The sequence below is a fragment of the Protopterus annectens genome, chromosome 4.part1 (assembly GCF_019279795.1).
Source record: "Protopterus annectens isolate FY-2018-M chromosome 4.part1, PAN1.0, whole genome shotgun sequence".
Classification (NCBI taxonomy): domain Eukaryota; kingdom Metazoa; phylum Chordata; order Ceratodontiformes; family Protopteridae; genus Protopterus; species Protopterus annectens.
The window spans coordinates 35,649,781-35,672,280 of record NC_056734.1 but is presented as its reverse complement, the minus strand read 5'-3'; the positions used below and the strand labels follow the sequence as shown (position 1 = coordinate 35,672,280).

The following is a 22,500-nucleotide window of genomic DNA, read 5'->3' as shown; positions in this document are numbered from 1 at the left end:
ATTGCATGTACTCAATACAGAAATAAACTATATCTGAAGCTCAATTTAAAGACAATGATGTCACTCTAAGAGATTATTCTTCTAGAAGTTTTGAAATAGAAAGGATGGGGGTTGGTGGGCAGGAAGTTGGGGAAAAATGAAAATGGACAACACAGATGGAATGTTATGGTAAGTACATCACGTCATTACCTGATGTTGTCAGTTTTCATGCTATCCTCAAATGATGGGGCACAGTCCCCTGCTACCTATAATCCCAGGTGGACTCTAAGAAAGGATGTTCTTGAGCACAGCTGAACCAAATGATGCTCTATCTGGAGACTAGATCCAGTTTGCAATGAGTAATAAAAGTATTGGGAATAGTCCAGGGTGCTGCTACACATATATCTGGAAAAAAAATCTGAAGAAGTTGCCATGGAGCAAGTTGAATAAGCCCGTATAGGTTGTGATAAGGTAATACCCAATTTGTGATAGACAAATGAAATACATGCAGTTAGCCATCTGGTTAAAGTTACCTTTGCGACTGGTTTGCCCAGTTTCAATTCTGCAAAGGAAACAAAAAATCGGTATGTTTTTCTGATGTTTTTTATTCTTTGCAGGTAAAAATATCATTGTCTGTGAACATCCAATAAATGTAATGTGTATTCACCTCTGCTTGCAAAATTAGGGCAGAATACTGGCAAATTAATGGATTGATTAATATTAGATTCTGACCCCACCTTGGGAAGTAAGGAGGCATTCATTCGAACTGTCACTCTATCCTTGTGACAGATCAGGTATGGAGGTTTTGCATACAGGGTTGAAATCTCTGAAATGTGTCTAGCAGAGGTAATAGCTAATAGAAAAATAGATACTTAAGGTCACATTTAGCTGCTGGTTCAAAGGGGGGAATGTATTAGAGCTTGCAGTACCAAACTGAGATCCCATGGAGGAGTAGCGTTCTTAAACGGAGTCATGAAAGCTCTGTACAATTTGTGAGAGGCAACTGAGGAACCTTCAAATGCAACGTGAAAATTTGATATTGGTGATAATTGAATTTTAATGGTTGATTAACTAGCCCCTTCTTTAAAAAGTAAGACTAAAAACTCGAGTATGTTATGTATCGGAGCTGAAAATGTCTCAACATGATTTTTTGTGCCCAGCATTCATATTTTTTCTATTTATTTGTATAAAGTTTTCTTGTTGAAGGTTTATGGGAAAATAAAAGAATATGTCAGACAGGGAAAGAACAATGTCTGGCTATTAACAGAATTGGAGAAACCAGGCTGTCAGCCTGAGATTTGAAATATTAAGATGTATCATGCCCATCTGGTGAGACAGGAGGTCTGGATTTGGATCCAGGATCCAGGATCCAAGGTTGTTGAAGTAAGTGAGGCCAAAGGAAAGGAAACCAAATCTGTCAAGGCCAGTATGGAGTAATGAGGATGACTTTGCTCTTCAGCTTGACAGCTTTCTGTAGAAATTTTAGAATTAATGGGATTGGTGTACAGGCATAAAGCAGACCGAGGGGTCAATCATAAAATAGAGCATCCCACTGTGATTCCCCCTGTGGGCAGATTAGGACATCATAGCTGCTGCATTTGCTGTTTAGGGGAGAAGCAAAAAAATTGCCACAAGGCTGGCCCCATTGATGAAAAATATCTCTGTTATGTTCTTGTTGAGAGACCACTCGTGAGGTAGAAGAATGCACCTGCTCAGTTTGTCTGCTGTCACGCTGGACTTCCTTGGAATGTGCATTGCTATGAGAAAGCGGTTGGATGAGATCACCCATTGCCACACTCTGAGTGCTTCTTGACACAAGGTATATGATCTGATCCCTCCTTATTTGTTGATGTACCAAACTACTGACATATTGCAAGTTTGAATTGCAATCGTCCCCAAATTGAGAGCATTTTGGAAGACTTGCAACACTAAAAGAACTGCTCTTATCTCTAGGACACTGATATGCAAGTTGGCCTCTTCAGAGGACCAAGTGCCTTGAACTGTGATCTCCAGAAAATGCCCCCCACACACCCCTAACTGGAAAGCATCCATGGTCACTATAGCCTTGGGCTGAGGGGGGGGGGGTGAATGGACAGCCTTGTAGAATACGATCTGACTGAATCCACCACCTGAGATCTCTCTTGCATATCTGAGTAATTCAAATCAGAGCTGACATGGGTTGGTAAAGTGTCAACCACTGTGTTGCTAACATCCACTGAAGAATCCTCATGTAAAATCTGGCTAAAGGTACTAGTGTTATCACCACTGACATTGATCCTAGAGCTTGAAGGACCAAGCAGGCTGAAAATCTTGGTACTGCAGATTATTTTACTGACTTGTGATCTTACAGTTTGAACCCTTGAGGGAGGAGTGAAGCTGTAATTGAGTTTGTGTTGAAAACTACTCCTATCAATTCCATCTTTTGAGTTGTTTACAGTTGGGACTTGTCATAATTTATGGTTATCCCCAATTTGAACAAGTCTGGAGAACCTGATTTCTTGCAAATATTAATTGATGCCCAGTTGTAGGGGTAATGAGCCAGTTGTCTAGGTATGGAAACATCCACAATCCCTGCAGTCTTAAGTGAGCTGCTGCTACTTTCATACATTTAGTGAACACCCTGGGGGCTGTGGTGAGACCAAAGGGCAGAACTCTGAACTGGTAATGACTGGCTCCCAGCCAGATGCATTAGTACTTTTTGGATCATCTGTTCATCTTTATGTGATAGTACGCATCCTGAAGGTCTATCAAGCACATCCAGTCATTCTTGCTCAGAAAAGAAAGAATGGACTGAACTGGAACCATCCAAAACTTGGTGTATAGAACTGACTTGTTCAAGTTACTGACATCCAAAATTGGTCTCCAGTCCCCTGTTTTCTTTGGCACTAAAAAGAACATTGAGTAAGTTCGGGATTTTATCTGGTCTGGTGGGACCTCTTGGATGACTTTTTTCTAGCAGGTTTTGTATTTGAATTGCTGCTTCTTCCATATGATTGGGTGGAAAATCTGGGATTTTCCTGGAGATTGGGGGTGGAAGGGAAAAAGATATTATATAGCCTCTGGATATAGTCCTCTGCACCCAAATATCTTTTATGTCTCGCTAGGGTCTCTGGTGCAGGGATAAATGACCCCAAATTGCCTCCACAGGGAGACAATCAGGCCTCTTTTCAGGAGCACTGGTAGGGTCTGTCCAAACAAAGAATCTCTGGACCCTTAGTTTTGTGGGCCTCCTCTGCCGCAAGGGTGGCATTGACCATTGGAGTTCCACCCTCTGCTCTGGGTGAAAGTTCCTACATGTGTGTCCTGGAAAGCACCCTGGATTTCCTGAGCCACATCTTTTGAGATCCTCGTTGATTCATTGAAAGTGGTCTCTGAAGGGCTGAAAATCATACACCCACTGCAGACAGGGTCTTTCCATCCTTCTCACACCTGGATAATCTGTCACCCACTTTGGAGCCAAACAAAGACGTGATAAAAATGATCATTGACAAACAAAGACATAAAGGGTTCCACAAAATCACATAAGCACATCCAGGCATGTCTTCTGATGGAAATGCCCAAACCCTCTGCCTTGAGGTTCCTTCAGCTACATTCAAAGTGAGCCTCATGGATGAATTTGAAATAGATTGCATGGTAGCCAACTGAGAAGTCACAGATGATGGACCTCGGCAGAAATGGATTCTGAGAGGGTATTTGACAGTTCCTTTATCAAATCCCTCTGTCATCATCATCATCATCATCATCATCAACCCCTTTTCCCATTTTTTTCTACATGGGGTCAGGGTATCGTGTTAACTGTTACCAACTCTCTCGGTTCAGTGCCACACTCCTGCCTTCTTCAACATTCATGCCTGACTGTCGCAGATCTTCTTTCACACAATCCATTCACCTCTTTGCTGGATGTCCTGGCTTCTTCTTACCTTCTTCCTCTCTGTCCCAAATATTGTTCACCAGATTGTCTTCTGCTTTTCTACACATGTCCAAACCACCTTAATCTGTTCTCTTTGATATTTTATGCAATCGGAGCTACTTTGGATTATGCTGGTATGTCCTCATTTCTTTGTCTGTCCCACAGTGTGCATCCTACCCCCTTTCTCAGGCACTTCATTTTCCATCACCTCTAGCTTCTTCAACTGTTCTTCCTTTACTGCCCAGGTTTCTGTACCATACGGTAGTACTGGTCGCACCAATGTCTTATGCACCTTACGTTTCATCTTCTTTGGCATGCTTCTGTCATGGACTACACCTGAGCCAGTTGGCTGCAGCCCCTCTGATTCTAGCTTTGACCTCTTCATTCAGACTGCCTTTCTCCTCAAGCACCCCCCAGATACTTGAAGCTGTTTACCTGTTCCACTATCTTCCCTTCTATCTCTATTTTCAGCTTATTCTGATTTCCTCAGTTTGCTGCCATTACCATAGTCTTATCTGTGCTTAGCTTCATCCCATGTGCCTTCAGATTTCCATTCCATTCTTCTATACTTTGCTGAAGTTCTAGCTCAGAGTCTGCTTGTACTGCCTCATTGTCTACATACAGTAGCTTTGTTGATCTGCTCCCTCCAACCTTTTTGCTAATGTAGTCCATCACCAGTATGAACAGTAGTGGGCTCAAAGCTGAACCCTGATGTACACCCACTCCCACTGGAAACCCCTCTGTGAGGCCAAACACTGTTCATACTTGAGTCACGGGGTCCTTGTACATAGCCTGCACTAATTCTACCAATGTTTCTGGGACTTCAAACCACCACAGTACTGCCCAGATTAGCTTTCTTGGGACCTTGTCATATTGCTTTCTCCAAGTCTAGGAATGCCCAGTTGGACTCTCTCCTCATCTATAGCTTTTTCTCAAGCATCTGTCTCAATGCAAACATCAGGTCAATTGTGCTGCATCCTGATTTGAACCCAAACTGCTCATCTCCCATCTTACATTCTATTACTCTGTGTATCCATTTATCAATCACCCTCTCCAGAACTTTCATGCAATGTGATAGGAGTCTGATCCCTCTGTACTGCCCACAGTTGTGGATGCCCCCTTTGTTCTTGAACACTGGCATGAGTACGCTTATTCTCCAGTCATCTGGGATACACCTTTCTCTCCACACTGCTATTAGTACCCTCAGGAGCCATTTCTCCCCTATCTCACCCAGCATCTTTATCATATCTGCTTTGTCCTCATCTGAGCTTGCTGCTTTCCTTGACTTTATCTTCTTTAGTGCTGTTCTTACTTCTTCTAAGGTGGGCGCCTCTTCTTCTCTCATTGTAGGCTGTTTCTCAGGCAGCACAGCTTCTGTGGGGTTTTCTTCATTCAGAAGCTGCTGGAAATACTCCTTCCATCTGCCTTTGATCTCCTGTGGACTGGTGAGCAGGTTGTTGCTGGCATCCCTTATGAAGGGTGTCTGATTATCTTTTTTATCTTTCTGTCTTTGCCTTAAAACCAGATATAGTTTCTTTGTGCCACCTACTGAGTCACTTTCCAGAAGATGGTAGAGTGCCTCCGATGCCCTATTCTTTGCTACTGCAACGGCTTTCTTAGCTTCTTTGTTAGCCAACCAGTAGTCCTTCCTAGCCTGGTCAGTCTTTTCTATCTCCCACTTCTTCCTGCACTCCTTTCTTTTGATGACTTCCTGGGCTTCTGCATTCCACCACCAGCTTTCCTTATGTACCTTATTTCCTTACCTGGCTCAGCCACAGATCTTTTTTGTAGTCCTAACAAATGCTGTTTTAGGCGCTGCCACTCTTCATCAACTCCACCTATTTCTTCCTCTTCTTGGGGTGCTAGAGCCCTGAGTAATTCCTTGAACTGCTGTACTTCTCTCCAGTCAACTTCCATGTCTTCAGCCTGGTCTCTGTTGACCTTACAGCCTTTTCTGATCACTGCTACAGCTGATTGTGACAACTAATGGTTTATGCTGTGGGCCAACTGTTTCACTGGGGATTACTTTGCAATCATGGATTCTACCCCAGTGCCTTTTCCTTAAGACGAGGAAGTCTACCTGAGTTGCATGTTGGCTACTCTTGTATGTGATCTTGTGACTGTCTCTCTGAACCATGTGTTGACTACTATCAAGCCATTTGCCAGACAGAAGTCTGGAATGGCTTCTCCTTCTTTATTCCTGTTACCCTACCCAAGTGGACTCAGGCAGTCTTCATATCTAGTTCTGTCTGTGCCAATATGTGCATTCAAGTCACCCATTATCAACACCAACTCATGTTGTTCTGCTTTATCTAGTAGGTCCTGCAACTGCTGTCTGCATGCACTCTTTTCATCACTATCACAACCCTACTGTGGAGGGCATATGCTGAGACTATGAATACTGCCCTGTTATTACACTGGAGTCTGATTGCCATGAGTCTGTCATTAATTCTGATGATATCCCTCACTGTCTTCTGAAGCCTCTCTCTCACCACAATTCCTATACCATTTATAGCCTGTCTCCCACCTGAGTAGTAGAGTCTAGATCCCAAGCCAAGTGGCTTTGCTGCACTGCCCTTCCATCTTGTCTCTTGGATACATAGGATGTCCAGTCTCCTCCATATCATCCTCTTCCAAGCTGCGTCCTGTCAGTGAACCTACATTAAGCATAGAAATTCTCAGTTCATCTTTGGCAGGTTGGTTGGTTTTATGTCCAAAGACAAGATGGCTTAATGGTTAAGGTCTTCGCCTCCCATGCACAAGGTTCAATCCTGACCTTCGACCAATGCCTGTTTGGAGTTTGCATGTTCTAGCTGTGTCCCTGTGGGGTTTCTTCCATGTCTGAAAAACATGCTGAGTGTTTCCATCTCAAACTCACCAATGAATGGAGCTGTGGGCAGCAACACAGACTCTACATGGTGACCTATAGGGGGAAGAGATGTACAGACCAACCGCTTTGGGCATTTACTGCGGTACACAGTATTCTCACGATAGGAGAACATGGATCACAGACTGTGCACTGTGGCAGGGCTAGCCACTCGATGGTGTAAAATATGGCTCTAGGTGATTTAGTCAAATCCCTCTGTAACCTTGTAAAATGTGCCAAATAATTCAGAAACCTTAAGGCAATGGTTGCTGAATCATATACACACTTCTCAAACCTGTCCATCACCCTAGACACCCTATTAGGGGGATGAACAGTGGGACACTCTTTGGCAAGCTCCTTTCATGAAGAAAAGACACCTTCAAAGGAGTTTACAAACAATAAATGTATGTATTATTTGTACTTTCATATCAAATGAACTTTCACTGGTGTGTGTGTTATCTTAGTAGAATTACTCACTTGTATATCAAGAAACACATGAAATTTGTTATAAAACAATATTATACTTGAAGTATTTGATAGTTTGCATGATTCATAAAAAAAATCTGAACATGAAAGGTTCTAGATCTGGACATTCCTTATCTGGCCTTTGGCTTTGCTATTTTGTCTAGAAACATCCTGATAGAAACCTAGGTAAATAATGTGCCTATTATGCTCCTATCTTGAAGTTGTAACTCTGTTACACTAGTCATGACTCTGTCAGTAATTGTTAATCTACATTAGTGTATTCTAGTAAAACTAAGATTATTTTATTTGCCCTATCTGCACTGGTATTGCATTCTACAGATTTGCTTAGTTGGTATCTGGGTTACCCCAAACAAATTTTGGACTCAACTTATTTACTGAAAATAAAGGAAATTAGTTCAAGATATGCCTTTTATTTGTTTTCCTTGTAGTCAGTACAGGTACTACATATGTTGGAGGGACTTCTGTCACTGCATTTTTTTTTGCAACCACCGCTGACTTTATGCACCACAAAACTTGCTCACTGAAGCTCCTGCAAGTGCAGGGTGCACAGTGTGACACTCACCAGATTTATCTCTCTACTGGGAAACCTCCAACTCACAGGATCCCTTTCCAGGCAATCTCTTAAGTGTTGTAACTGCTGTGAATGCAAAATGGGACTGGATAAGTTGGGCACTGACATACTGTAGCAGTTATGCATTTTTCACTGTCCTAATCCTTATCCCTGTGCTGATGTATTCATTGCACATGTTCACTGGGTGGGCCATGAAGTATACCTGAGTGTGCGCCTGCCTGGCTACATTGGCCTCACATCCTGAACTTCCTCACCCATCCCAGCATGGTGATTCTTTCCCAAGCACCAGCTTTCATCAATGCTCCATGAGAAAAAACACTCAGAATATCCACCTTCCAGGATCAGTATGCCCATCCGCCTTTCAGGATCGGTATGCCCATCTTCCATTGCTACAGCATTAGGCTTCCTAAGACGCTACTCAAACTTAGGTCTCCTGAGCCTTAGCCAGGGATTTATTGGTCAACACCCCCTGCACAGTGGCCATTGTATATTATTACTGGAAGAAACTGAAATACATAACTATGCACCTTATTTTCTGGCACATGATCTGTCCTAAGTGTCTACTGTCTGTGCTGCACTTCTGTTATGGGGCTGGATTTCTGCCAATGCATGTTATTGCCATTAGAAATTAAAATATGTGAGTATGCAGAGATATATCTAGTATGTAGTCAGAATATATGTCTGCTGGTGCAATTGCCTATTCATGCTGATACACTGAAGCTTAAAATATTTTAACTATCACCGTGGCTGTTTTTAACTGGGATACCCACTATTGTTTCTGGTTTAAAAAGTTCATGTAGTTATTCTATGCACTGCCTAATATAACAATGCTATCTGTTTTTTTTCTGATGATATTCTGAATTGTATTCCTGTTCCACAAAGATTGCGAGTGGATTATACCTTCTTGGGAAAAGCTCTCCATGGCAAATAAGCTTTAAGCGTTTGAGCTTGACTGATAATAATAATCAAGTATTAAGAATGGCAAAAGAAAAGAAAACTTTCATTAACATGAGCCAATAGACATCACAGCATATAAAGTTTTGCTTCTATCTGATCAGTCTGCTACCAGTACAGAATTCCAACATTACTCAGATATCTGCCAGATCACTTTATTAAATATTACAACAAGTATTTCAGATTTAACTAACCTGAGACAGTATTATCATTTCTGAAAGAAAGAATGCTGCCAAAGGTGGTAAACAACACTTCAGCACATTATGTCAGTATTTCTAGTGTCATCAGCCAGTTATAATTCATCCAAAAATGGTACAGAAAAGTAGAGGGCACAGCAAATCATCCTGCCATGTTCAATGCCCTGGGGGCAGATTTGCTGTGATAGGTGCTTAAGTACTGAGTGGAAGAAAGTGAGGATTGTCCTGAGGAAAGGACTAAAGGAGTTTTATACAGATATCTTTTCATAGAGGGACCCCTCGCCTTAAACATACATTCAAAGCTCTGACCAACACAAAAGAAGATCCCACAAAGGAGGTGATAATGGAACATCTTCAACTGAAGGCTTGCTTACAGGCAGCACTTCTACTTCCTCCTCCTCTTCTCTGTCAGTCAGGAATGGAATTGATAGGTACATGAACTACAATAAGCCCAGGGAGGTAGTAAGGGCTCAAAACACACTAAAGCCACAGGTACTGTGGAATGACTTGCTTACTGGAGTCAATTTCATGTCTTTAAATGGAGCTCACTATGGGAATATTTGTATATATAATGGTAAGCCAACATTTCATCCCAAAGAGTTATCTGAACATTGAATCTCTTTTCTGTTGGGTATTGTTAGATCAGAAAACAGATTTCACAGAAAGAGTGACACAACAATGGTATGAATATGAGGGTTACCATAATAAAAATATATTATGCTAAATTAATTAGAGGATTACTCATATGATTCCTCGGCCTACCACACTCGATAATAATAATAATAATAATAATAACAGCTGTGTCAAAAATTCATGCGAACTAGAAAAAAGAGATACTTAATATTTTGATTAATGTTGTAAATGGAATAGAAAGGATGTTGTCCTTTTAATACAATGTAGCTTTTTACACCAGTTACTACAATTAACAGTTTATGGTGTTCCTTTAAAATTGAACAATTACTGGTAAATAATAATTATTTTTCTCTTCAGTGTATTTTCCGAATCTGTGTACCCCTAAGCATGAGAAAAAAGGTTGATCACTACACTCTAAGAGGTTTTTGAAGATCCCCATGTAGATCAAGATGCATGTGTATATACCTTTAAATAGCTATCCAAGGGCCTGCACTAGAGTATAAATACTGAGCACATGTGAGCCTGACTGCCATTTTGTAGTTACCTGTGGAGATGTGAACATGTATGTATGTAAGCTCTGTTTGTTAGTTAGTTCGTTCATGTTTGAAGATGCTGCTATCCATCTTAATGTGTTTGTATATATTAAAGCATCTGAATGAAACCCCAAGCTTTCTTATTACTTGTAACAGAGACAAATGAGTGACACCTCATATTTAAATTTATAATACTGTAATTCTACATTGAAGGATATACCGTGATTCTAACATTTTTTGGTCCACATCAGAAGACATAATGGCATGTTTACTTGCAATAAATAATGTCCAGGATTCATAGACATAGGTCATAATCATCTGCATCTGGTGCACTGTATATAATACATACAAGAGCCTCTGTGATACATAGATGGACATATGTATAATGGAACAAGGGCATATATAACTGCACAACTGCTGGAGCCTGGTATACAATTAGCATGTAGAGGAGTCCTTCACAGTATATTTCATTACTCACAAATATGTAAATCATGATAAACTACACTGCTGAGCAGAAGCAGGAACGTTTGGGTTTCTAGTTGCAGATGTATGACAGAAGAAATGCAGCTTAGCACCTAGTGATTAAGTAACAGTGAGGAGCTGCTCAGATAAACAAGGCTGGACAGTAATAGCTCCTTTACTTCTATTGACAACAGACATAGTAGTTGTTTCTTCAGAGGGCACAATGGCAAAGCTTTGTCTACAATGCAGTGGACACTAGCATGATACTTTAGCCAAAACTATCCTGCCCCTTCCCTGCACACTGACACAGTTGAGCTCCCCCTAGTGGGAGTACTCTGCCAAATTGATCTGCTTTTTAGCATATATGCAAATGTTGTGTCTCTGCAGTCATGGGAAAAGAGCTAAAAGTTACTTTAAATTACAATTTTCCATGATTGTGTAAGACAGTGCACAACAGTGCTCTAAATCCAAAAAGAGTTATATAACATACTGCTGTATTTCCATCCACTTGTGCTGTATACTGAACATTCCCCCACCTGTCACAAGAAACACAATTCTGCGCAGGCAGTAACTGTAGGGTGGTATATATGCAGAAACCTCCAGGTACAGAAACATCCATGGCACCAGAGCACATAGTCCACTAGTTGGTACTATGCAATATCAATTGACCATTACTTGAACAACCATCACCTCCATCAGCAGAATCTTGAATCACAGTCCATCTTTTTCAAGGTGTCCCAGTGACTATTGAAAATTTAAACATACTACCCTGAATGGTACAATTCATAACAGTAATTTTTGTCTTTGGGAACCAAAAGGTTTTTGTATCAGCAGATAACAATATCATCAATTTTCAGCAGCATCCACATGTTTTTAAACTCTTAATCACTAAAGACAATTTTTCATTTGTCACATTAATATAATATTACATTTAGGCAGCCCTGAATGCCAGACTGTTTGTAAGCAAGAAATGGTAACCCGAATACAAAGAATGTGGTTCAGTAAAGTATTGTGCCAGAATAACATTGTATATAGTTAGGGAAAGGGCATGAGCAGCTACGTTATTCCTTCCTGAAAGCTGGATCCATTGTATCTGTCTACACTTGGTATGTGATGTGTGCTTGAGAACGATATAATAAAGTTAGGGGCAGAGCAGTATCATGCTTACCCGCTGTATATTGTGTGTTTCTAGGTACCACAGAATATGTCTTGAATGTAAAAGTGACTTTTGTGACTGCATACAATGCTTATGAATTGTCCAGCCTGCTGCCTTTGAAAATATTAGCCCACCATTTACATTGTGTTTAAAGCTCTAGTTAAAGAGATAGTCATGTACTTTATAATCGGATGCATTTTTTAGTATCAGTACTTTGCACTTGTTCATACATGTAATGTGACACTTGTATACATGGAATGCAGAAGACATTAATAAAATAATGAATCAGTTTTGGGAGGAGTACCTGTTTTTAAGAGACTGCAAATCATCTTTGTGGCTCGGTTGTTGTTTTTTGATGAACACTCTGTTTTTCTCTTACATTACAAAGGCATTCTTTAGTTTATCTGCTTATCCTTTAACTTGCCCATGAGTTGTTTTTCCGTGTGTGTGTGTGTGTGTGTGTGTGTGTGTGTGTGTGTGTGTGTGTGTGTGTGTGTGTGTGTGTGTGTGTGTGTGTGTGTGTGTGTGTGTGTGTGTGTGTGTGTGTGTGTGTGTGTGTCTGTGTGTGTGTGTTTGTGTGTGTGTTTTTGTGAGTGTGTGTGAGTATTATTCTGCCCTTCCAAGTGCATATGTGTGTGTGTGTGTGTGTGTGTGTGTGTGTGTGTGCGCGTGCGCACGTGTGGATTTGTGTGTGTGTGGTGTGTGTGTGTGTGTGTGTGTGTGTGTGTGTGTGTGTGTGTGTGTGTGTGTGTGTGTGTGCCCGTACAAGTGCGTATGTGTGTGTGTGTGTGTGTGTGTGTGTGTGTGTGTGTGTGTGTGTGTGTGTGTGTGCGTGCGCACGTGTGTGAGTGTGTGTGTGTCTGTGCATATATACGTCCTTGTGAGTGTATGTGCACGTGTGTTTGATGCACTGGTGAACCATTCAGTATGAACCTCTATGGCTTATCTGAGTATCAGGAGAAGTTCTAGCTACCCATGTTCCTGTTTTGGAATAAGCAAGTAATTCACAGGCCCAGAGATTAACAGGTTTATAATATGCCAGTGATATATTACATATTGCAATGTCAAACAACAGTACTATAGAAGAGAAACCCTCGAAGGTGAACTAATAGCTCAGAAGAAGGTGACAGAAGTTAAAGTTAAATTGGAAAGCACAGGGAAAATATTTTAAGCTTTAATAATGTTAGAGCAATGGAAATTATGGAGAAGTTTGAGAACATTGAGGGAAATATGAAAAAGATAACAAACATGGCAGACTAAGATTTACAATTTTAATCTGGCATTGGTAGGCATTTGCAGTCAGTGACTTCTGAAATGAACCTACAGCATGACATCCATTCATCTAGTCGAAGTTGGGATACTACTGTGGTTTTGCACTAATATATTGGAAACTCGTTCAATAGGCAAGGATGGTAATTGGTAATTAAGTTAGGCTTATATTTAGACTTGATGATATTTTAGTAAGATCTACATCTTTGAAGTGTAGGAGTTTTTCTTTCAGGGAGGTCATAGAGGGCAGGGCTTCACATAGCTCATAAGACAAGGCAAATATTTCCTAAAAGGAGTCCTTAGTCCACAATACAGAAGAACAGATGTAGTCTACCCTAAAAAGAGCAGCTTTCAATCCTTGTATTCATGTTGTTACAAAATGCTGTTGTCTTTTGAGATGGGAGAATTATTCAGAGCAATACTTGCCATAAAAAAGTGTTCTGCAATACAGTGGAGCTAAAGTCCATACTGGCAATGATAAGATGGGATAGAATCCCTGACTCCAAAGCTGCAAAGTAGAAACCCCTCTCATAAACCACCATGCTACCCAATAATTGAATAGTGTTATAACAGTACAACATATACAACTGTTGTTTGATGGACCGGCTGTAGGTCAGTCATGGAAATGCAAATAAGAAGATACAGAGATGGATCGGTGTACAAGGATTACATCCCTACCCACTTCACCAATACACAAGATCCCTAGGCCTGTCTGTATAATATCCATATTCCATAGTAATTAGAAAAACTGATGAAATATGAACTTATTTATTTACTTACTCTTTGTTTAACAAGTTGGTCCTCTAGTCCATTTTTCAGGTACGCCCCAGGCCAAGAAGGCAAGAGTACAAAAATAAAGTACAGTCATACAATACAAATTCTATGCAGACTCTTACAACAAATGACAATGTAAACATTATTGTATACAGGAATATAACATAAATATGTAAACAGTAGGAAACTGATTATTTGTGTGTTACACGCTTCATGCATTGTACTAATTGTGGCAGTATACACATTATTCAAATTATTCAGCCAGTTATATTCAAGAGAACACTATTGCATCATCCCATCTATTATTACATTACCTTCTTATGGAAAATGATCATCTGAAAAATCTGTAATGCCTTCCAGGAAACTCCATACTTACAATTGATCCCTTTCCATTATGGTTCCTTGAGTATGGGTAAAATGCTCCTAACAGTGTCCATCTCGCACACAGTTCATATGTAGCATGACTAAAGTAACCACAGATATCAGCACCAGTCTGTAAGTTTGGACAACAGAAGAATAGAATCAGGATGGCTACTAATTCTTCATATGTAATATATGAAACAAAATTGTAATAAGAAAATGAATTATTATCTTACATAGGAAATTCCAAAGAGGCTGAACTCCAGCATACCTGCAGCAAAAATAAATAAAATTCTTTTAGGTATATTACTACTTTCTTTTACTATTTATACATGCACGCACATGCACACACACACACACGCACACACACACACACACACACACACACACACACACACACACACACACACACACACACACACACACTTTTTGCTTAATTTTGTTCTTTGCCATGAGTACAAACTGTAGCTTTCTGTATCATTCATTTATCTCCATTCCCCTCTTGTCTTAGTCATAATACCATACTCACAGTAGATGCAATTTTTCTCCCTACCTCTGACATCAGAAGACACCTTGAGTGTGATGCAAGACTTGGGACAAGAGCCATATTCCTGTGGTAACTTAGCTGATTTCTGATGCTTCTTATAACTTATCCTGTTACCTGGCAGGAGCAGTTTAGTGCTTGCATATGCTGAGCTGCTGTACATGATCCTGGACACCCATGGTGTTCAGCTGGAGTGCATGCAGTCTTTGCATTGCATTGATTTCCTGAGTCCCTGTGCTTTTTATTACTGTACTTGGCCTTCCACCAGGGGGCACTCCAACAGAAGGTTATATTCCATATCCCTTCCATTCAGATGGGTGAGCTGAGATTAAACACTTACATTACTTTCATCCATTTCTAGCCATCACCTCCAGCTCTGCATTTTCTACTGTACCACACACCATGTGAGAAACAGTCAGAGGTCCATCAGTCTGTGCCTGACAGCTACATGTATAAAATACGTTCAATTGAAAAATCACCTTTCATTCTGTAAGTAAACTTAACAACACTGCATGGATCATCCATCACATTATAAATTAGTTGGAGCAGCTGGGATTATGTCAGATATTAAGAAGACAAAGCTGACATGTATTTACAAATGAACAGCTTATATGATTTCTCAAGTGACAACTACAGAAATATGAAGGTAATTACATCAGCTCAGTACTTAAAAAGAAATGAAGAAATGAATGAGAAATGAAGCACTTGGCAAGAATATATTCTATCCAAAAGATATTTTGTCATATTTTTTATTTGAATATTTTCTGTTGGGGATGTTGAAGATATTTTCATGCACATAGTTTGGCAGATTTATAAAGCTTATCCTGCAGGAACTATGGATATAAATGTACAAACAAACAAACAAATAAATAAATAAACACAAATAAATACATACATATGTGCACACACACACACACACACACACACACACACACACACACACACACACACACACTTACAAATATGCACATGTGTGTGTGTATATATATATATATATATATATATATATATATATATATATATATATACATACATATGTTCATTCATACCATACATATGAGAAACATACACATATATGTAAAGGATTTTTGCTTAGTCATGAGGTTATTCATGGGTTTAAGATAGACAATCTGCCATCATTTTTCAAATGACAGAGTAGCAAGTGTTGCGGAAGTGGCCAAACACAGTTCCAGTTTTAAAATCTCACTACCAGTTAAGCATTGCAAACACTTTCTGTATTTTTTAACTTCCCCATATACCCTGATACCTTCTCATTTTCATGTCATGCAGTATATGCACTCTTACCCTTACATCACATTATAAAACATATTATCTTTCTTTTCTACATTATGATATCAACGTTCATATGTTTTCCATTTTGTTTATTACAGGAAAACTCATTGGGCTATCTTGTATTTATCCACAGAAAAAGAACTATAAGAATACATTATACAGATGATCCCTTTCACAATTGTATATTTTTACTTACTCATTTCACAAAGTCCTCATTCACTGCCTTTTACTTCCTATTCTCATTCAGCTGATGTTCCCTTAAACCTTCTGCCACCCTTCCATTCTCCACTTGCTTTTTCATCCTTTTCTAATACACTTCACATCACCATTCTTCAGTTTTATCACTCAGGAATGAGTCTAACATATTTCTGTCATTTTTTTTTTAGTATTCAATGTTTCTCTTTCTTCCCATTTGATGACACTTTAGTCCATATTTTTTATCAGGCCCTCTTTTGTGTCCCCATCTCATATTCAAAGTTTTTTCTTAACTCTTATATGTTAATTTTAATGTTTCTTTAGTGATACCATTACCAATTGAGTCTTTCTAGCCCCTCAGTAGACTATTATGTCTCTATTGTTATGGCATCTCTAAGATTTTCAAGGTTAATAGACAGTGGCATTTTTCAACTTCCCTCCAAGTCTGCCTTACATATATAAAGCATTTAAAATTTAATGTGACTCTAGGTGAAAAATTGTTGTCAGATAATATGCATCTTTGTTCATCCCACAGCATAAATAATTTTTTCCACATCACCTTAGGAATTAGTTTTTATTTTGCATATGCAATAAACAAAACAATGAACCAGAATCCTCTTTTTTTAGGTTTCTGTATTAAATACTATGATCATTTTGTTGCAAATGGTACTTACTGCCGAAACCCTGGAGACTGGGAAAATGCCTTTTCAGCAAACAATTTCACCTCCACATTTGCCATTCTTAGCGGTTTCTGCTGTTGGCTTCTACTTTCATTTCTGAGTTCTCCATTGTTGTCTGACAGCATTGACTTTACTCAGCCTCATTAAAGTGGTTTCAGTGGGTTCCAAGTTATGTACCCCTTTTGCTTCTGTTGTTGGGAAAACTGTTTTCCTTGCTCTTCCTTTAGCTGCATTGTGTATATGCCTGGTTTATAGGAATCTCACTCACACAGATGTCATAAATCACTATCTGAATAACTGCTTCTATTGCATACTGCACTAATGATAGATACACCTGCCAGCCATACCTCTCGTGCAACTAGCAACTTAAAAACCTTCAACTTAAACTACATTATGATTGACTGCTGTCTCATTCAGGACTGATTTTCTGCCTTATGTTCCCTGTTTACCAGGATACATTCTGGTTCAGAGTAACCACTGGTACAATAAAGTAGGTATAGGAGAAATAATAACTTTTAGCTATAGATGATCAACTGAAGTCATATACTTATCTCGCTGGTAGAGGCATGATCACATGATACATTTTACTCTACTATATATTATATGTTGTGGCTGACAATTCACATTTCTTCATTTTGGAACTGTGGCCATTTATTACCTTTTCCTTTCTTTGTTAGAAGTGAACAAGAGTAAATAAACCTAGAACACAACATTAATATCTCTTCTCAGGTATTTATAATTATTTATCTATTTTTCACTTTGTCTTTGCATTCTGTTCCCGTCCAATCAAATTTGTATTGATCTTTGTCTTCCTTCCTTCTTTCATGTTTATCTGGTTGTTTCAAATTTTCTGTCTTAGCTCTGTCTTTTGCAACAAGATATTTATCTGAGTATTCCATGGAGTGCATTGCTCTCTATTGTGACATCCTTTCTCTGGGCTAGTGATCAAGGAGCCCCAATTCTCACCATGGGCACTGGTGGGGAAACATTCACTATGAGATAAAAAGACCCACACACTATTTTCAGATGCAGCTCTCTGCACCAAGCACAATTTCCCTTAAGAGCACACAGGGAATACACTCCAGTCCTGGGGCTAGACTCTCTCTCTCCAGTCCCCAAATAAGAATCCACACCGACCACTAAGGAGCTCTGCATCCCTGTTCCAAGTAGCTGACAAACACATTCTTTGAGGTTTGATTTTCACACACACATACCTGGGAAACGCTGGCACAGATTACCCACTCTACCACCTCTGCCCAGGCTATCAGGTAGCTCCACTGCCACTAGCTAGCTACTCTAAGGCTCTTAACAGGGTATCCAGTTATACAGAGTGAAAGTAATACCAATGGTAATGTTGACCAAACAGCAAAACTTTCAGTAACATGATGCTACAGCATCACTAAATAAATATAAGTACTCTAAAAGATTAAATATTTCATAAAAAGACCAGCCACAATGAAAAGTTCAAATATACTTAATAATAAATAATAAAATAACATGAACATACTGAATATCTATTTACAATAAACAGCAAATTTCACCCTCAGGAAATATTAAAAATAACACTGATGGAAAGATTCACACAAATACAGAAAAACAATACTTAACTAATCTCACTATATTTTCCTGACAGTTTATAAAGAATTACTGTTTCTTACTTATTTAACTGAGCAAGGTAAGCTGATGTGAGTGAGTGGTCTTTCTTGTCAGGTATCACAAACAGACTGCCTTAAGAATTCTGTCTCATCTGGAATCATCATTTCCATGTTGGATTACAGAATGACATCACATCTGGTCACCTGACTCCATGGTTCCCATACTACCCTCTTTACTAAAAGCTGAACTAGGATCTTGCACATATATGTCACAATAAACACCCATAATGGTTTGCTAAGATGTGCTACAGCATCTGGAAGCTATAAAACCATTTCAACACTTCCACTCTTCCAGGGTAGCAATTAGTTGACCATTAAGCATCCTCCAAAAGGGTCTCACAGAGACGGATATCTGGTGCCAGAGCCATGGCCTAAAGCTAAATGCCAAAAAGTGCATAGTCATTCCCTTTGGGAAAAACAAAGTGCCCACAAATGACCACGTAGGTGTTAATCCATTAAGTATGGTAGACGTAATTAGGTATTTGGGGACCCAAGTAGATAGTAATCTCTCCTTTGACAATCACATTGCCAAAGTGGTTAGAAAGACCTTCTATATAGCCCACCTTATCATGAAAGGGTTCACATCTAGATCAAGATAGGTCATTGTGCCCCTATACTCATCACTCATCAGGCCCATAATTGAATACAATGCTCCATTTGGGATGTACCTTACCCGACACCTGCAGCAACTGGAGAGACCCCAAAATTACTTCACCAAGAGGATCAAGGGACTCAAACAGATGCCCTATGCAGTTCGGCTGAAGAAACTCCAGCTCTACTCAGTTGTTTACCACCTACTCAGAGGCAATCTATGCCTGACGTATAAAGCCATGTCCAACCCAGAATTAATGGACATGCTCCACCTCAGGTCAATCCAAATCCCTTAGAGCTACATGCTCCAGGGACTTAAACCTCAGCACAGAAATAAATAGGGCATGCTGGAGGGACAGATTCATATCCCAGAGGCTCCCCTCACTCTGGAACAAAATCCCAATCCATGTTAGGCAGAGCCCCTCACTGACCCTCTTCAAGAGAAATCTTGGCGAGTGGATGGGAGATCATAAATTTTCCCATGGGATCACTTCTGTGTCCATGCTAGACAGAGGCACAGTAAACTAACCTTAAAAGGGCTATCTTCTGTGACCTACTATACAGAAACACAGTCAACCAACCTAAAAGGATGGCAAAAGCCAAACACACTCTGACTAGGCTTATAAATGCCCTAGGGCAGATAGCCTAGCATCAACCTATGAACCTATGACCCTATGAACTAAGGACAATACTGCAGAATTCCTAGTCCTTGCTTTCACAGACAATGTGCCTCTGGCTGCATTCAGACCTGTGAGATCCAATCTTTATGGCTTATACCAAGTAATTTAATTTCAGGTTATTTTAGGCCTTGCTGAGTCTAATTATGGTGGCTGCCAAAAAGCAATTACTAGAAAATAGAAATCAGAATCTAAACCAACTATATTAGAAGCAGTGAGTATAGTAACAGCAATAAAACAACTGGAACTGAAATCTTTAGGAAAAAAGGGTAGGTGCAAACTACATAGGAAAAAATGGGAATTGCGGGAACAATACTTACAGGGGAGCAATAAGGTTTAAAAGAAGCCAGGACTTAAATGAGCTATGTAATGTTTGAAAATGATTGGGTAGATTATACATGATGAATAATGTTTGCAACTGGGAGGGTGTCAGTGTGGTTTGTGATGTAAAATATTTGCAACTACGATTGTGTCAGTGTGATTGGTTTTCATTTATATAAATGTATGATTACTTATGTCATAAGTGATGGTTTAATAAAGGCATTTCTTGTTTAAAAACAGGGTCAGCAACTGAATAATTTATATAATGTTGCTTGAGTTATATGATATATAGCATTATATGTGAAGTATAATGTTTGTTAATGTTGATTTGTTAATACAGTTTGATTACTTCTGTATAAATGTAAAATTGCCTATGTCACAAGTGATAATTCAATAAAAGTGTGGTTAACAAATAAAAAAAAAGTTAGCTGGACTGAGATAAATGTCTTCTCTTCCAGTATCCTCTACTGCAATATATTCACTTCATCAGTTACAATATTTCTGTCCAGCCGAAAACACAAGCCAACTTTACAAATACATTTTCAACACAAGCACCTGTGCAAAGCAGTCTGATATACAAATGACATGTAATTCTTTACAAAACTCCAGATGTCTATGCTGGCATTTGTTACACATCCACTGTCCTCCTCCTCCTCCTGGCATAGCTGGCACTACCTCACATCTTCACATCTATAACCCCTTCCCAATTAATTTTCCCATTGATGTAACAGGTAGGAATGACTGACAAAGTTAGTCATTGTATTATGTGGAAGGGAGTTTGTATGTGCTATCCCAACATCCCTGCAGTAGGAATCCCTGTGGTAGGAAGTCAGCCTTCACTCCTTTAAGACCCATTATTCGAGAGAGCAGACTCCTTAGAAGAGTTATTCTCCTGCTTTTAATCTTTGTTTTTCTCTTGGGGGTCATGCCAGTTTGGATCTCACCTTGAATCTCACTTGTTAAAGTGGAGGCAGTTAGGTATTGTCTTTCATTGTTCCTCCCCCGTCGCTTTCTCAGAAGCATCTATGTTTGTATTTAACAGCAGAGGCACAGATAGATGGCCTACCACTGCAGTCAAGAAGCCTGCATTTAGACTTCAATGAGAATTCTTAATATTTTATTTAATGTCACATATAAAGGATTGTTTTTACACACACACACACACACACACACACACACACACACACACACACACACACACACACACACACACACACACACACACACACACACACACACACACACACACACACACACACACACACACACACACACGTATACACACACACACACACACACACACACACACACACAGACACACATTTCATTAATTGCATCGCTTTTTTTTGCTGTATGAGATATTCCATAAATTATGCAAGCATGAGTGACCCATCGATAGTACCCTTTCCAGTATTTGCTCTTCTAAGCTTGCACTCGCTATGTCTTTCTCACAAGCCCAATGAGGTTTAGGACCTTTAAGCCTTCTTCTGTCCCCATTCTATCCTCTTTCTATTTCTTCACTCAGGCATACTGGTGATTGCTTTTTTCTCTGATATTACTTTAATTCTCTCCAGTTGTCCATTGCTGTATGTATAAAAGAAACTTAATTTAATTCCTCAAAACTAGGTAATAAGATGATTCAAATGTGTGAGGATTTTCTGCTGCTTTTATAAATTATTTGCTTGTTAATTCATCAATAAGTGCAAAGAATTGCAAAATTTTCAACAATAAAAAATTATGTTTTCAAACAAACAAAATCACTGGATCTGGACATTATAATGCTCATCAAATCAGAGCATGTGAATGTTGATGCAGCAAGGTCATTGTGTCTGTAATAGTGTTATATTCACATGTAACAATGTTGTTTGGGAGTAATCCCCAGAATCTTATATGAGACTAGCACCTCTCCTCTGGTTTATATAATTAAGTCACTCATTCCAAATAGTGCCTTTCTGTGAATTTCCCAAAGCTCCTAATGATGTCCGGATCTTTTCTAAGTCTGGCTTCTCAAACTAAGCAACTTACTAGATAATAATAGGTAATATTAGAAAGGGCAAGGACTTCCTAATAAAAAGACACAATAATTGTTAATCTACACTGTCCTGCAGTAGAAAAATTAATCACTGTATGTCCGCTTATTATTCATATTTTCATATTTAAAGGAAAAATCTGACTTCTTGGTTATAATTAATTTGTGAAAAACAGAACTATATCTGCAAGCAACAACAAAGCTAAAATGAAAGGTGTAATAATATAAGACCCGATAAGCTTCATAGCTTCATAGGTAAGTACTAGGCTAACTGCCCTTGCAGGCCATTTTAAGTCTAGTCAATTTCCTATTTTGTGCTTGAAACAGCCAATCCCATTTGGATACACAATTTCCTTACCCATCCC

At 39.3% G+C, this 22,500-nt stretch overlaps 1 protein-coding gene across 1 annotated transcript in view; it reads right to left on the bottom strand.

The window, feature by feature from the left end:
* The window catches only part of LOC122800743 (maltase-glucoamylase, intestinal-like), a 1,506,799-nt gene that overhangs the window by 173,259 nt on the left and 1,311,040 nt on the right, over positions 1-22,500 (bottom strand). The window contains exons 39-40 of the mRNA XM_044069982.1: positions 14,387-14,421; positions 14,167-14,283 (exon numbers count right to left, since the gene is read on the bottom strand). Of these exons, the coding sequence (XP_043925917.1) occupies positions 14,167-14,283; positions 14,387-14,421 (152 nt within the window). The remainder of the gene's footprint in view (positions 1-14,166; positions 14,284-14,386; positions 14,422-22,500) is intronic.